The 14,162-nt window shown below is 41.5% G+C and overlaps 1 protein-coding gene across 1 annotated transcript; it reads left to right on the forward strand.

Annotated features, from left to right (window-relative positions):
* Positions 1-1,590: 1,590 nt before the first annotated feature.
* On the forward strand, positions 1,591-13,655 carry LOC125889761 (kinesin-like protein KIF27). Its single transcript, XM_049577879.1, has 15 exons — positions 1,591-2,127; positions 3,656-3,856; positions 4,051-5,042; positions 5,488-5,631; positions 5,748-5,912; positions 6,077-6,273; positions 7,570-7,691; positions 7,817-7,954; positions 8,835-9,040; positions 9,612-9,674; positions 9,914-10,084; positions 10,231-10,422; positions 10,529-10,756; positions 11,393-11,591; positions 11,713-13,655. The coding sequence occupies exons 1-15, from the start codon at positions 1,830-1,832 to the stop codon at positions 12,327-12,329; spliced, it is 3,933 nt and encodes a 1,310-aa protein (XP_049433836.1). The 5' UTR covers positions 1,591-1,829; the 3' UTR covers positions 12,330-13,655.
* The last annotated feature ends 507 nt before the right edge of the window (positions 13,656-14,162 follow it).

Below are 14,162 nucleotides of genomic sequence, written 5' to 3' on the forward strand. Positions count from 1 at the left end.
CGAAGCACAAGTGATGATATACTTTATGTGAACATACAAGGGTGGACTCATCAGCCTGTTTGTGATGGTTTGAACTTTTAAACTGAAATTCATCAAACAGTTAAAGTGAAATAATTTGATTAGATATTCCAAGTTAATTATTTTAAAGTAATGCTGCAATGATTAATTACTGGGAATCATATTTCATATCATCCGCTGCTTTAAAGCAGGATGTCTGCAGGGAAACTCCTAAAGAAAGTTTTCGAAGAGATTTGTAATATATTTAGTGATCACAAAAGGAAAGGTTCAGTGTCAGATCAGAAAAACACTATTTAGGTGAACTAAAAGCATCTGGAATGTGTGGTTACTGTATCCAAAGTGACTGGAAATTAGATAAAATAAATGCTATAGCTCAAATTATGTGGACGCATCTAGTGTATGGGTGGAGGAAGAGAAAGAAAAGGCAGGAGAAGAACCATCAGCCTCCAATTAATATCAGAAAATCATACAAGATGTAACTTTTCCTCCGGGGAAATAAGATATGGTTAGTTGGTGATAAGTATTGCATAATAAAGTATGAGAGGTAGCTATTAGGAAAAGGTGTTTTAAGAGGTTTAAATTGTATATCGAATATTATTGTGTATATTTATAAAGAAAGAAACATGGGGGCCTCAAATAAGTCATTATAAAATATATAGGCATATTAATAAAATAAAAAATAAAGTAAAAAATATATGAAATATTCAAATAAATTCATAAAATATTTTTTAAAACACGATTAATATGATATCTAATAATTTTTGAGTTCATTTTTACTTAATCACAGATTTGTGTTTTTTTTACTTATTTATTATTTTTAAGTATTCTATTTATAATAGAAAACAGTGAGGTACTTGTGCTTCACTTTAGTATTTCCATTTTTCTGCTACTGCTACTCCCCTCCATCTTGGAGGCAGTTTTAATTCAGTTACTCATTACTTGACAGATTCTGATTGTCAATTCAAAATATAATCAACTAATAAATTATTGTGTATCATTACAGATTGAATTACCCAGCAGTGGGCCTACATGAAGTATTGAAAATGAGCTCCACCTTAACGTCATGAACACATGAATGCATTGATAATTATAATCCAATGATATTAGAATATACTATTCTGACATTGGCCAAATACTTTTACTTTCTGCACTTAAATTATATTTTCAAATCAAATCAAATTAAAATTATAAAATTATATAGCACATTTAAAAACAAAGTGACCAAAGTGCTGCACAAATTAAAGTAATGACACACCAATATATAGCAATATAACATGTCCACAAATATAAAACAGAATAACATCAGTAAGAACAACTACATACGTGGAAAAAAAAATACTAACATAATAAAACAACTACAAACAACTAAAGGCCGTTGAAAACATGTACGTTTTATTTTGATGCTAATACTTCTGTACATATGAAAAGTTTTGCACATATGACAGTGTCAGAGGGTGGCGCTGTTGCCTTCACGTACCGCTCGGTCCGCCCTCCATGAATGCTCTTGAACGCTTCACCTGCTCTCCTTGACTGCTACGTCACCGCGGCGGCGGTTTCCCGGACAACCGAGCAGCGACAACAAACGGGAGATGGGACCAAGTTACCAACACGCCAAACGGTGAGGACAACACCTTAACACACAGCACCAGACGGTTTGTTTTGGTAAAATGTAGATTATTAGCTCGTGTTTTTTCTTGTTAAACACGTTTAAGAGCTCAAATACAAAGTTTGACCTCAGCTCAGCTGACAGTGAACTTCATAAAGTACCGTTACATTAGGGTTAGGGTTACAGTAACCCTACAGTAACCGTCATGAGCGAGGTGTGTGTCCGGGTGGCGCTCCGTATCCGTCCCCTGCTCCCCAAAGAAGTCCTCCACAACCACCAGGTGTGTGCTCGGGTGGTGCCAGGCTCAGCCCAGGTGATGCTGGGCTCAGACCGACTCTTCTCCTTCGACCACGCGTTTGGACCCACAGCCAACCAGGATGAGGTGTACGAGTCCTGCGTCCAGCCCCTGGTGGAGTACCTGGTGCACGGCTACAACGCCACCGTCTTCTGTTACGGACAAACAGGGTCAGGGAAGACTTACACACTCGGAGGAGGGAACCTGGGTGAGTGGAGGTGGCACTTTTCACCCCTGAAATGAGTTTAAGAGAACACAAATGACATATGAAAGCTATATTTATTGTGTTAGAAGAATTGGAAAATTCTTCTTCTGCTTAAAATGAAAAAATAGCATATCAGAGCATCTTTACTGTGTGTTAAAGGTGCTCCCTGTACTATGTACTGTTTAAACATTTCTTTTTTATAATCAGTAATTTTTATTGTTTTCTTTTTAAGTAGAAAAAACAGCATGGGATACATCATATGGCCATGTAAATCTGTTAAAAATAGGGTACAAGGACTCTGGAGAGGTTACACAGTTGTGTAAGTAGACAGAAGACATAAGTAAATAAAAAAAAAAAGAATTAAATTATTATTGGCAGATGTGAAAATAACTGAATGTCACATGACACATTTCTAAATCATTTTTAAGGATATGAGCCAGCTATAGTTACATCAGAGACCTTTAATAAAGGAGATGTAATCAGCCCACGTAGCATAGTATATCTCCACCTGATTAATAAGCCTAAAGGAGAGGCTGTTGTGTGCAACTGGGAGAGACACCCCTCACTGGTGGTAAGGTGGCTAATACATTTTCCCCCCAGCATGAGGGACGTCTGGACCCAGTCTGCCTGGGGTGCAGGTAAGGGTTTTAGAGGGACAGGACAAACAAGTTTGGGCAAAATGGATGGCAGACCAGAGGCTGAAACATTTCTTTGAGTTTTTCAAGCTGGCACTCAAGGATTTTAGGTTGTGAAGGAAGCAGTGTTTAAATGACATGCTTTTGAGAATTTAGTTTAATTTTTTTTTTGTAGTCTTAGACTATATCTGAAGGCCTAAACAAGCTTTTCTGACCAGTGATTATTTGCTGTTGCCCCATTGTTATCCCTCACAGATTTGGCCCGAGGGGTCTCTTCTAATGTTTCACTCTCTGCTCTTTGCAACATGTACTTTATAACTACTCTAAAACTTCAATTTAAAGTCTAGTCTCAATTAAACACCCAGTCACCTTTACTAGCCTGATGTGGCCACACAATTAGATGAATAAAGGCCTGCCTCAAATAGAGGCCTGGTCTGGTTGCCAAGCAGTTATTATTTTTTTTATAGGAGTTCTTCTGATGTATAAAACAGGGTTGTTGACTACCTCAAAGTTTGTGTCCATTCCTCGATTACCCTATAATTTATTCATATTCTATTAGTCCGTAATGGTCCTCAGATCAAAAGAATGAAAAGTGTTTTCCATAAAAATCAATTCAAATTGTAAATATTGTTGTAACAGGATAAAGTGGTGTTGTGTCGGTATGCCGGGTGCTGTAATCCTCAAGTGCCATAACTCTCTGTCTCTCTGATGTGCTGTCTGTCAGAGCTAGATCAAATGAACAATTCATAATTGATGATCTGAAGGCTAATTTTTAAAAGTAATATTCATACTGGTTTAAATAAACAATTTTAAAATTGTTTTTGCTGAGCAACAGTTTGGTGTGAATTTAAGCAGCTATTAATTGAAGTTTTACGGTATGTGTTTCTTCCTTCCAGATGAAGAGGGAGGGATTATTGACCGTGTGGCCCAGGATGTGTTCCTGTTGTTGGGGGAGAAGAAGAAGAACAGTGATGGTGTGGAAGCCACAGTGCGGGTCTCATATATGGAGCTGTACAGGGAGGAGCTACGAGACCTGCTGGAGCTGCAGACCATTCACAAAGAGCTTCATATCAGAGAGGATGAAAAGGGAAACACAGGTAAGTGAAGTGTTTTTGTCTGGCAGGCAAATGTGACAAACATATGATCATTTTTAAAAAGGACATAAGACAATTTTCGATGTCACAGAATGCCAAGTTTGGACTTGGTTGGTTTGTACACTGGATCTCTGTCCACTGAGGACAGTGATGTTCGATTAGAAATGATCAATGTGTGGTTTTCTTTGTGTTTTCAGTGGTGATGGGAGCCAAAGAGATGGTTGTCACCTCAGCAGAGGAACTACTGAGTGTTCTAGAGACGGGCAATGCCCTGCGTCACACCGGCACCACGGGGATGAACGAGCACTCCAGTCGCTCTCACACCATCCTCACCCTCCAGCTCATCCAGTGCTGCCACAACAACAACTCCTCCCTGAAATCTGTCCGCTCGTCCAAACTCTGCCTGGTCGACCTTGCGGGTTCAGAGCGTGCTGGGAAAACTGGAAACACTGGGACACGGCTCAAAGAGTCTGTTCATATCAACACAGGCCTGCTCGCTCTGGGCAATGTCATCCGTGCCCTCTCCGACCCCGGTCGAAATCGCCGTGGTAACAACTGCAGCAGTGCACATATACCGTACCGTGATGCAAAGATCACCCGTCTCCTCCGTGACTCACTGGGAGGCACCGCCCACACACTGATGGTGGCGTGTGTAAGCCCGTCTCACCACAGTGTAGCTGAGACTCTGAGTGTCCTGCAGTTTGCATCCAAGGCTCGTCACATTCGTAACCGTCCCGGAGCTACACCTGCTCATACAGAAGTCAAAGCATGTCTGGCGACCTGGGACCCTGGTGAGGCTCGACTGGGCGAGCTCGAGTATGAAGTACAAACACTGAGAGAGCTCCTAAAGGAGAAGGAGAGGGAGATGGAAAGGGAGAGAGCAGTTGGAAGAGCTGGAGAGGTTGACAGCTCCAGTCAGATGAGGATGTCTGATTCAGATAAGAGGGTGAACCATGAGGAGCTATCACAGTACCGCGTCCTGGCACAGGAAGCTGCAGCCATGTTTGTAGATATCACCGGCCCCACTCCGAGTCATTCTTTCAGGGAGCGGCTGCAGGACTGGCAGGAGAGACTGACTGCTGTCAATCACTCACATCAAGCTGATGAGAAGGACTGCTCAGACAGAGGAGAAGATCACCCCCACCATGCCGCCATAATAAAGCTCAGAGAGGAACTCAACAAATGCAAGGTAATGATAGTCAGTGAAAAAGAAACATCAGATCAGTATTATAATGGCTACATTCTATTTAGGACTGTCTCAAATACCAATTTTGGGGCATCAAAGCTTTGCGATTAATTGATGCTTCAACGGGTGGGGGTAAATGAGAGACTAGGACATCAGTGGATGCACCTAAAATATCCTCCTGAGACCCTGTGTCCTCACATGTGGACATCACATTTTGGGTTTGCTTGATCTTATACTTAATTCTTCTTAATTTAGACCTGTTGTCTTCATTCGTGGACACTTTTTTATGCCATCTAGTGGTAGTGAGAGCACAATGTAATGTCCTTTATTGTCTAAGCGGAGTTCATGCCATCAAAAGCCTCAACTTCTGAACTTCTCAAAACAAATTGACAAGTCAAGGTAAAGAGAAAACTCTCCCTGTCTCATTTTCTCTCTCTCTGTGTTTTAGGAAGCTCTCACCACAGACGAACAGCTATTTGAGCAGAAAGATGAAGAGCTAAGACAGGTCCAAAAAGAAGTAGAGAAACTTGTACAAGAGCGAAAAACCCACCTTCAAGCCTTGAAAGAAGAGAAGGAACGTACTTGTATACAGGTGAGGAAAGAGCGCAGTTCTATAACACAGCAGAAAAGGACACTGACACCTTCAGCAGTGTAGGTTAGCTGCAAATAAAATGACCGTGTGCACATTTGTATGTGAATTTTTGTCAGACTGAACAACTTGTGGACCAGCAGATCCTCATCAAACGTCTTCGCAGTGACCTTTTGACCTTTAGGTGTGCAACTGTAGAAACAAGGGCTTCTGGGAGCTCAGGCAAGAGACCCCACAGTGTCCCTCTGGTCACACACAGCTGTGGACGCGGACCTCCCAGGAGGGTAGGTAGCTGTACTGTTATGTTCTGTGTCTGTGTGTGTGTGTGTGTGTGTAGTTGTTTGTGTGTTTATCTGTTGCACTTGTGTTGCTCTATACATTCGTATGGGCACCCACACTCTGTTGTTCATGGTGCATTTATTTGTCCTAATGCATGTGTGTTTTATAGATTCACTCCAGTCCCCCGGCCTGTTCACTAGAGAGAGTGATGGCAGCCTTTAAGATGCGCGGTCATCTCCTGCTGGCTGAGATCGAGGAGAGGGATGAGGTTTACTCTCCATTCATAAAACAACAAGTAGAGAGCAAAGACGGGATTCAAAAGAAGGAGGATGAGGATGGTGTCTCTGTGGGCAGAATGGGATTTAGGTGAGTGCCTGTTTAAGACAACCCTACTGGTTCTTTCTTTGTCAAGCCACCAGTGATTCACTGCATACAACACATACAGTTTCAGCCACTAGGTGTGGGAACATTTATTTGTCACCTGCTCCTGCTTTGTGTAGCAGTGACCCTCTGTGCACCAGCGTGGGAAGAGAGGCACAGTGGGATGGTGTTTCATTGTCACTCCAGTGACACAATACAATTTTGGTTTCAAGGATGGCAGCCACCCACCTGATCAACAGGTCAACAAAGCGCTTGTCATTTTAGTTGGTGCACCCAAGTCGACCTCTCACAAATCACACAGACCTTGCACGCCATACTTTCCATTCATCTTTTTTTTTTTTTAACATATTTTAGCAAGTAGAAACATTTAAATGACAGCAAAAATGCTGTTTTAGTTGTGGCCATTTTATTGATAATGAGAGATATACTTTATTTATTATTGATCTTTGAGAGGAAATTCAGTTTTTTCACTCTGTTGCTATTTTTTACACATTACACACACACAGGCCAGAATACACATACCTGCACAAACAAGACCTACTGACCCATCTGCATTAATGGAGAGACATCAGAGCGAAGGGGCTGCCCATGGACAACAGCCCCATGTTGGTGTCTCTGCACTGCTCAGGAGGCGAACTGGCTTCTCTCCAGCTACCAATCCAAACTCTGTACTTGGTCCGTAAGTGGTCTTGAAGTGGTGACCCTCTGGTGTCCAAGCCAAGTTACCACGGACTGAATTACTGCTTCCCCAGTAATAAAGGTTTCATCTCCAGCCTCCAACTTTACTCCCGCTTTAGGTGCAGTGCATTGCACATGGCTTATACAGTGTAGTAAATTATTTAAAAATATGTGCAGCCAGCAACAAGCTGTTGCAATATACTGTTTCTTAAGAACCACACCAACAGCTTTGCCCTTCTGTGGATCAAACTGGTTAAAAAAATGGTTTTGGTGTTCCTCACAGCCTCCCAGTTTATGCAATGCAAATCCTGGGGCATTAAGGAGATGTGAAATCCTTAGGAGTGATTGTGGAGATGTGGCAAGGAGCCCTCTGCTTTCTTCAGACATGTTTGGGAATTAATAATGCCAGGTTCCAACATAGTCTTTTTCATTCTACTTTAACACAATTTAGAAGGGTAGTGCAGGTGTGCTGTGCAAAACAGAAATACAAAAATCACTTGATCTAAGTTTCACACGGATCAGTTACCTTTTATTTAGAACAGTATTTTTCCTACAGCAATGAGTTAATCTGAAAGTATCTGAAATACTATAACGTTACTCCAGGCGTGCTCTGAACCAAACATGGACCAGCCGACTGAAGAAACCAGCTCTGAAAGAGAAGAACTCTGGACTAGACCCAACATCTAATGGAAACCCATCAGGACAACAGTCTCAGAGAGCCACAGGTAAACTTAACATGTATTTGACTTCACTTTGCAGTCTTTTGTTTCTTCTTTAACACTCCAAGAAGTTATTTAATATCCAAGAAGTTGTTTCAGTTTTTACATTCTCAGTTGCTCTTTCTTCTCAGGGACCACGGAAAACCACTCCAAGCATATCCATATGAGGAAGGCGAGACTTAGCGCCAGCGCTACTCAGAAAAGGATCCAAGATCTTTCACTCAGCATGCGCATGAAAGAGGAGCTCATCAAAGAGCTCGACAAAACTGGTGTGTTTATATAAATACAAACTGTGTATTCCTATACTCCTGTGTTTGTTGGTCTGTAGTTGTACTCAGCGTGGTATACTGAGGCAAGAACAATGGAAATCTTGGGCTGATTTGTTTGTGGTAGCTAAGGTTGGTGAGAACATTCCTGCAGCACTGAACAGGAACTTCCTGCAGCTTCCACAGGCTTCTGCTGAGTATATTTAAAATTTCAAGGACAACAACTGTAGCAGAGAGAAGTATGCAGACAAAGTAGCATTACATAAATGTCAGTAGCCCAAAGTAAAAATCTGATAATCACATTATTACGAAGGGAGTTTAGTCTAGTCTTATTCTGGTCTACTCTATTTTGTTAGTTTGAAAATTTTAAATTTCTAAAGGAATGCTCTGAAATACGTACTGTAGCAGACAGTAATGTGTACCCAAGCTGCTACATCAATGTTGGAAAAAATATGCAGTAAATGGGATTTTTTTTATTGTCAGCAACATGTCTGGAGCCAAGGCATGTGCATAGTTGCTCTGCAGTGTCTCGTCATTATAAAATGATGGCCTTGATTGGCAAAAGATGAACCTTGTGGACAGTGTTTGCAGAAAATGGTGTGAAAAAAATTCAGGTTTGAGATAACAATGCTGCTGCAGCTAGCCCCTCTGAGCCAAGGTCTTGTGAAGTAGCAAAGTGGGACAAAATGCAGATTTGAAGTTTGTACAAAACCAGTTTTGATTATAATCCTGTATTGGTTACCATGGGTGGCAAATTCCTATTCACCTTAGATCAACTAAGATTTTGTACTGAAGCTCCAGCAATAACTGTACAACACCAGTGAATCATAATATAATAGTTTCAATATATTTGCATCTCTAAATATGTGTATTTGCCTGACAGAGGAGGAGACCCAAGCGGTGGACAGGCACATCAGGCACAGTGGTGATGGCAGTGAAGCCCACGTGCTGACAAAACTGTCCATGCAGAGCCAGCAGGTCCGAGCAGAGATGTACCGCAGCCTGCAATACATGAGGCTGCAGAGAGCACAGCTTCAGAGCAGCCTCAGGCAGCAGAGAGAGACCGACAGCAACAATGACCAAAATGGGGTTTGTGTTCTAAAAATGATCCCAGTTACATTAAACACAATGTCTGGACAGTGAAACAGGAAAAGAGATAAAGATATTAAGCTTTAGCAACATGAGCAAATTCCCAAGAAAGAAAGGGTTAACACAGTTGTGTTTATGACCATGTTGATAGATATTTGATTCTTTCTCATAGCCCACAGCCAGTTCAGCTAGGAAACTTTGAAGCAACAGTGTATCCACACTGTGTAAGAAAGTTAAAAAATAACTTTCGTTGATGGCTTTAGGTGCTATTTTTTGTTAGACCTATCTTTTTGGTTTAAATTGATGGTTAACTTTGGTTCAGGCGAAGTTTAGATATAAATCTGGTCATGCATCTGATAATTTTAAGACCAGGTTCACTGAACGAACCTTGATCTCGGTACAAATTAAACCTTTGTGGCAGTGTGCATATCATCCACACAACATCTCAGCTGAGTTAAGTTAGACTCATTGGGAAATCAAAACAACCAAAAAAAGATGTAACAGCTGAGACTCAGCACGGGTAAATCATTAATGAGTCCTCTGAGTACATGATTTTTGTCTTTGTTTATAGGAGCAACGGACAGGAGATCTGACCATGTGCAAAAACAATTACCAGGAAGAGCCAAAGGAAAAGGTAAAGATTAAATATAGCAGTATAAATTCGTAAAAAAAAGTTCGTCTTTTGCTTCTTCTCCTTCCAAAATAGCCATTTTGATAGCTTCACTTTTATATACAACCTCTCCTTCCTTTGTTACAATTTATACCTCCTCATCTTCTTCTTAATTTGTCATTTTCCTCCTCCTCTACCCCTTCTCCCTCTCTGCTCCTTTTTTCCCTCCTCACACTCCTCACTTCTTGTTGTTGTCACTGTAGCTGCGTGACTGTATTTGGCTGGAGGAGGAGGAGGAGCGGGTGCTTCAGAAAAGAGCCGAGCTGCAGGAGCTGGAGGAGGAGCTGAGGAGGAGAGAAGAGGTGCTCCTGCACAGGGAGGCCTGTCTGCAACAGAAAAACAAACTGGAGATCAAGATGCTACGCTCCAGTCAGGTCAGCCTGCATATGTGGTGGTGCCCCTGTGGTTTAGTGTCAGGTGTTTATTGTACTGTAGCCGATTATCAATGACAAGTACGGATTAGGGCAACATGTTTTAATGAAGCCAGAATCTGGAAGTTTCTTTCTCAATGACTTTTCAGGCTCTGAATCAAGACCTGCTGCGTGTGTCGGTGCGGCTGGAATCTCTGGAGGAGCAGCTGCAGAGCAGCAGCAGTGTGAGACAGACTGGAGGAGTCACCATGGAGGAGCTGGAGAGGGAGAGAGATGCACTTAGAAAGAGGAGAGATGCTCTGGACACCCAGCTGAAGGACAACAGAGTGCTCACTGTGGAGGTCAGAACAAAGGGAGCATTGTACATGTGTATGATGTACATGATGTATGTCTCGCACATTGATAATCAGTTTGCATTATTTTTCTTTTGTGCATGTCTTCATCTAGGAGGAGCATTCCCTGCTGCAGCTGGAGGAGGCTATCGAAGCTCTGGATGCAGCTCTGGAGTTTAAAAACAGCTCCATCCAGGACAAACAAAAGAAGTTATTAATCACAGATTCTTCCTCGCATCAGCCACAAAGCACTGAACCTGCCCAACTCTGTGATGTCATCAGGAAGCTGAAGGAGCTCTCACGGCCTGAGGCTTCAGAGGTGCTCGTCAAATATTTCAACAAGGTAAGATAACATGTATGCACACATATAAAATATATACACAACATTCATCTCTGCATGCAAAGTGAATGTTGTTTATTTGTATTCACTTTGTTAACTCTGCCCTCCCTTTGCTTTCCTGTTATTTCATATTTACAGATATTTTAAGCGTGCCTGGTGTCTGGTTTGCTTAAAACATGTTTATTAATTTATAAAAAAAAAAACCCAATGTATTCTACTGTGGTCAGACATAAACTGAATGCTGACTCTTTCTGGTCCAGCTTTCTGTTTCTCCTTTTCTCTTCCTTCATTATTTACCTTCCCTTTCTTCTCTCTCCAGCTGATGTTTTCCTGTGAGTCAGAAATGCAGCTACACTGTTTCTGTATTGCTAATTAAATTAAACCACCTCCGTCTCTTTGTTCCCCTAATGCTCCCCCCTGTGTCCTCCATCTATCCAGCTGATGCGTGTTAATACCATCATGAACTATATCAACTTCTCTCCAGGAGATTTTGTTTGCACCATAATGAACTCCCTCCCAAATGTTTTGCTTTGTCCTTGATTTTTCTCCACAGGTGTGAGAGTAAACAAAGCTACAGCCAATTTATTTGTAACAATGTGTGTTTCTCCTGCTCCCTCCCACCTTTATCGACCTCTCTAGGTTGTTTGTCTTCGTGAGGTGGAGCGCCGTTTGCGTCTGCATTGTGAGGAGCTGGAGCTTCAAGCTGGAGAGCAAGAGGCGGTGCTGAGGGAGATGGAGGTCGCCATGCAGCGCCTGGCCCTGGATGCAGACCGCAGGCTCACCCAGCAGCACAGAGAGCACCAGAACAACATTCAGCTACTACTGCAGAAACTTAAAGGTGAGGGACTTACTTCTGCCTGGACAAAACAGTTTGAATGTGATTTTTTTTTTGTCCTATTCCCCTCCAGAAATTTAATAAATATTGCTGTTTCATATACTTTTGTGTGTGTGTGTTTCAGAGGGTGGTTCAGGAGAGATACAGCAGGCAATCGAAGACAGACTGCAGCATCTGGAGAAAGAGCTGTTTTTCTACAAAAGCTCCAGTCGGCAGCTCAAAAAGAAAGTCAAAGAGCTTCTCAGTGATGCCCTGCACCCAGTTGATCAGCCCTCACATTCACAGGAGCACAAACAGACACACAGTGTGCAGGCATACGCACATGCAAACAAACCCCAGACACACACTGAAGAGGTGCAGACAAGGACACACATTGCAACAACATACACAAAGATACACGCTGAGCAAACAGACAAAAAGACACACGACGTTTCGCATATGAAGAGACACCATACCCCCTGTCCCTCCTCATCTGCTGACCTTCAAGCACGCAAAACCACCAAATTGCCTGACTCCAGCCAGACACACACAGAGGGGAGGAGTGAAAGAGGGGCTGGTTCCTCTGGGGAAAATTTAGAGGTGACACCAGTTCGTTTGTGTCGCAGGGAGCTGAGGCAGATCTTTCCAGCTGACCTGCAGGTTTGTAGTTCTGCCACAGGGAGGCGACAGTCTGCTGTTGATACCAGCACAGAGTCAACGCTGGAGGACTCCATAGAAGTGCCCAGAAACAATGACAGATGATGTTAGCATGGTATCTATGAGTCACTTGGCAGCAACAGTCTGTGCAGCAGATTCCAGTTGGGTGCTAGTAAACAAACGGAAGTGTGTGTCATAAATAACCAATGACAAAAGCTCACTGAATATGAACAAAGAAACCTATGAATCTTAAGTATCCTGTGAAGATGTTAATGTATTTTTTTTATTGGAGAATATTTAATTTAAGGACTTTTGGGGGCTTTGAGGTCAGTGAGAAGCAGCCATTAATTTACTGCATATAATCTGCATACTGGTGTATATTTAATACATGCTCATACTCACTAAGGACTGAAAAGAGAAGAAGAAAGTGACTGAACTGTGGCGAATATTGAAATGTCTTTACTGTGAACCAGTTCAGTCTCTTGTCATAACACTGTCTCCTATGTATCCGCCTTCCGTGGTCGTCACAGATTTCCCCAGTCCTGCTGAACATTGTGGAGTTTTGCCATTCAGTAGGAGAAGAAAACACAAAGAAGGGCCAGTGTATTCATGCCACCAGAATGACCCTGATGATTGTGACATACAGAGAGAAATTTCCAGTAACTTCACATCATTTTTTTTTTTTTACAAATACAATGCTAGACTTCCCATTTTTCTCTGGATCTTTCGCTTCAAGCTGTTGTCCTAGATAAAGACATACAACAGGTTTTAAAATATTGTGTGCATTGTGTGTAGGAATGGGGTATTTAATACAAAAAGCAGCACTTTTCCTGATATAATTTACAATGTTATAATACAGTGTATATTTTAAACGATACAATAAGTAAGGGAAAACATGTTCATCAACCTGTTGTTAAATGTAATCAAATGGTGACTTATAGAAAGAAGTGCTTTCTCCTTTGCCCTTTAATGTTCAGCACTGTTTAGCACTTAAAAATGACCACTACATACAATATGTCTTCTGAACAGCAATATGAAGCTTTGTAGTGTTTCTATATGCATTTGATTTTTTTGATACAATTTTTTTTCTAACTGTGTGCACTGTGTACCATTAGATATATGTTGATTGCTGTGATTTTTTTTTACATCGATGATTACAGTCTAATGTATTAAACTGACTAATGTGCATGTATCACTGCCCTGCCTTTATTGTGTGGGCTCATTCCAGCTCTTCACCCTTAACCCACCAGACATGTAAATCCCACTGTACTGCATCAGTACATTTGCTAAAACCACTAAAATATTGTTTTACCTGGCCTGTTATCAGGGTTAATGCTGATATATAAGTTTTCTAACTAATCTTGGTCCACTTACACTTTACAATACCATGTCACAAATTACATATGAGCAGAAAATTGATAAGCTATGCAAACTTTCATCCACCATCTTTCTGTGTAATGACGTACACTCTGCAAGCCGTGTACTAAAACTTTTGCAGATTTTCTGACTTGTAGCGACTTGAGGGCAAGTTCACAAGCATTTCCCAGTCAGGAACTAATTTTTCTGACACTTCCAACACCTTGAATGCAGGTTTATTTTCAACGAGAGATAAAACTAACACATATGATGCATATTTTCCCCCCCAAATAAGAGAAATATAATTTACCCCTCCTCTGGTTATTTGAACATAACATTATTCAGGAATAAAGAAAAATATGAATAATCTAACATTTCATATCATTTTTAAGGTCTTAAAATTAGATTTTTTTCTACATGACAGAGCCACAAGCTCATAAATATACCGGTCTTGGTTCAAATTGAGTCTAACTGGTGCAAATTTCCCAAAAAAGACCAATGGCACACACTAAACCATGGTTTGGGGGGCTGCTTTAGTTCTGGGGTCCCTTTGCCCAATTGTGAAGTAATATTACAACAAAT

The sequence above is a fragment of the Epinephelus fuscoguttatus genome, linkage group LG6 (assembly GCF_011397635.1).
Source record: "Epinephelus fuscoguttatus linkage group LG6, E.fuscoguttatus.final_Chr_v1".
NCBI lineage: Eukaryota > Metazoa > Chordata > Actinopteri > Perciformes > Serranidae > Epinephelus > Epinephelus fuscoguttatus.

Bases quoted from the DNA above. Each gene is read 5' to 3' on its own strand.
- LOC125889761 (XM_049577879.1), top strand. From the start codon at position 1,830: ATGAGCGAGGTGTGTGTCCGGGTGGCGCTCCGTATCCGTCCCCTGCTC. The intron at 5,913-6,076 runs GTAGGTAGCTGT...TGTGTTTTATAG, and splicing joins GACGCGGACCTCCCAGGAGG to ATTCACTCCAGTCCCCCGGC. The intron at 10,423-10,528 runs GTCAGAACAAAG...GTCTTCATCTAG, and splicing joins ACAGAGTGCTCACTGTGGAG to GAGGAGCATTCCCTGCTGCA.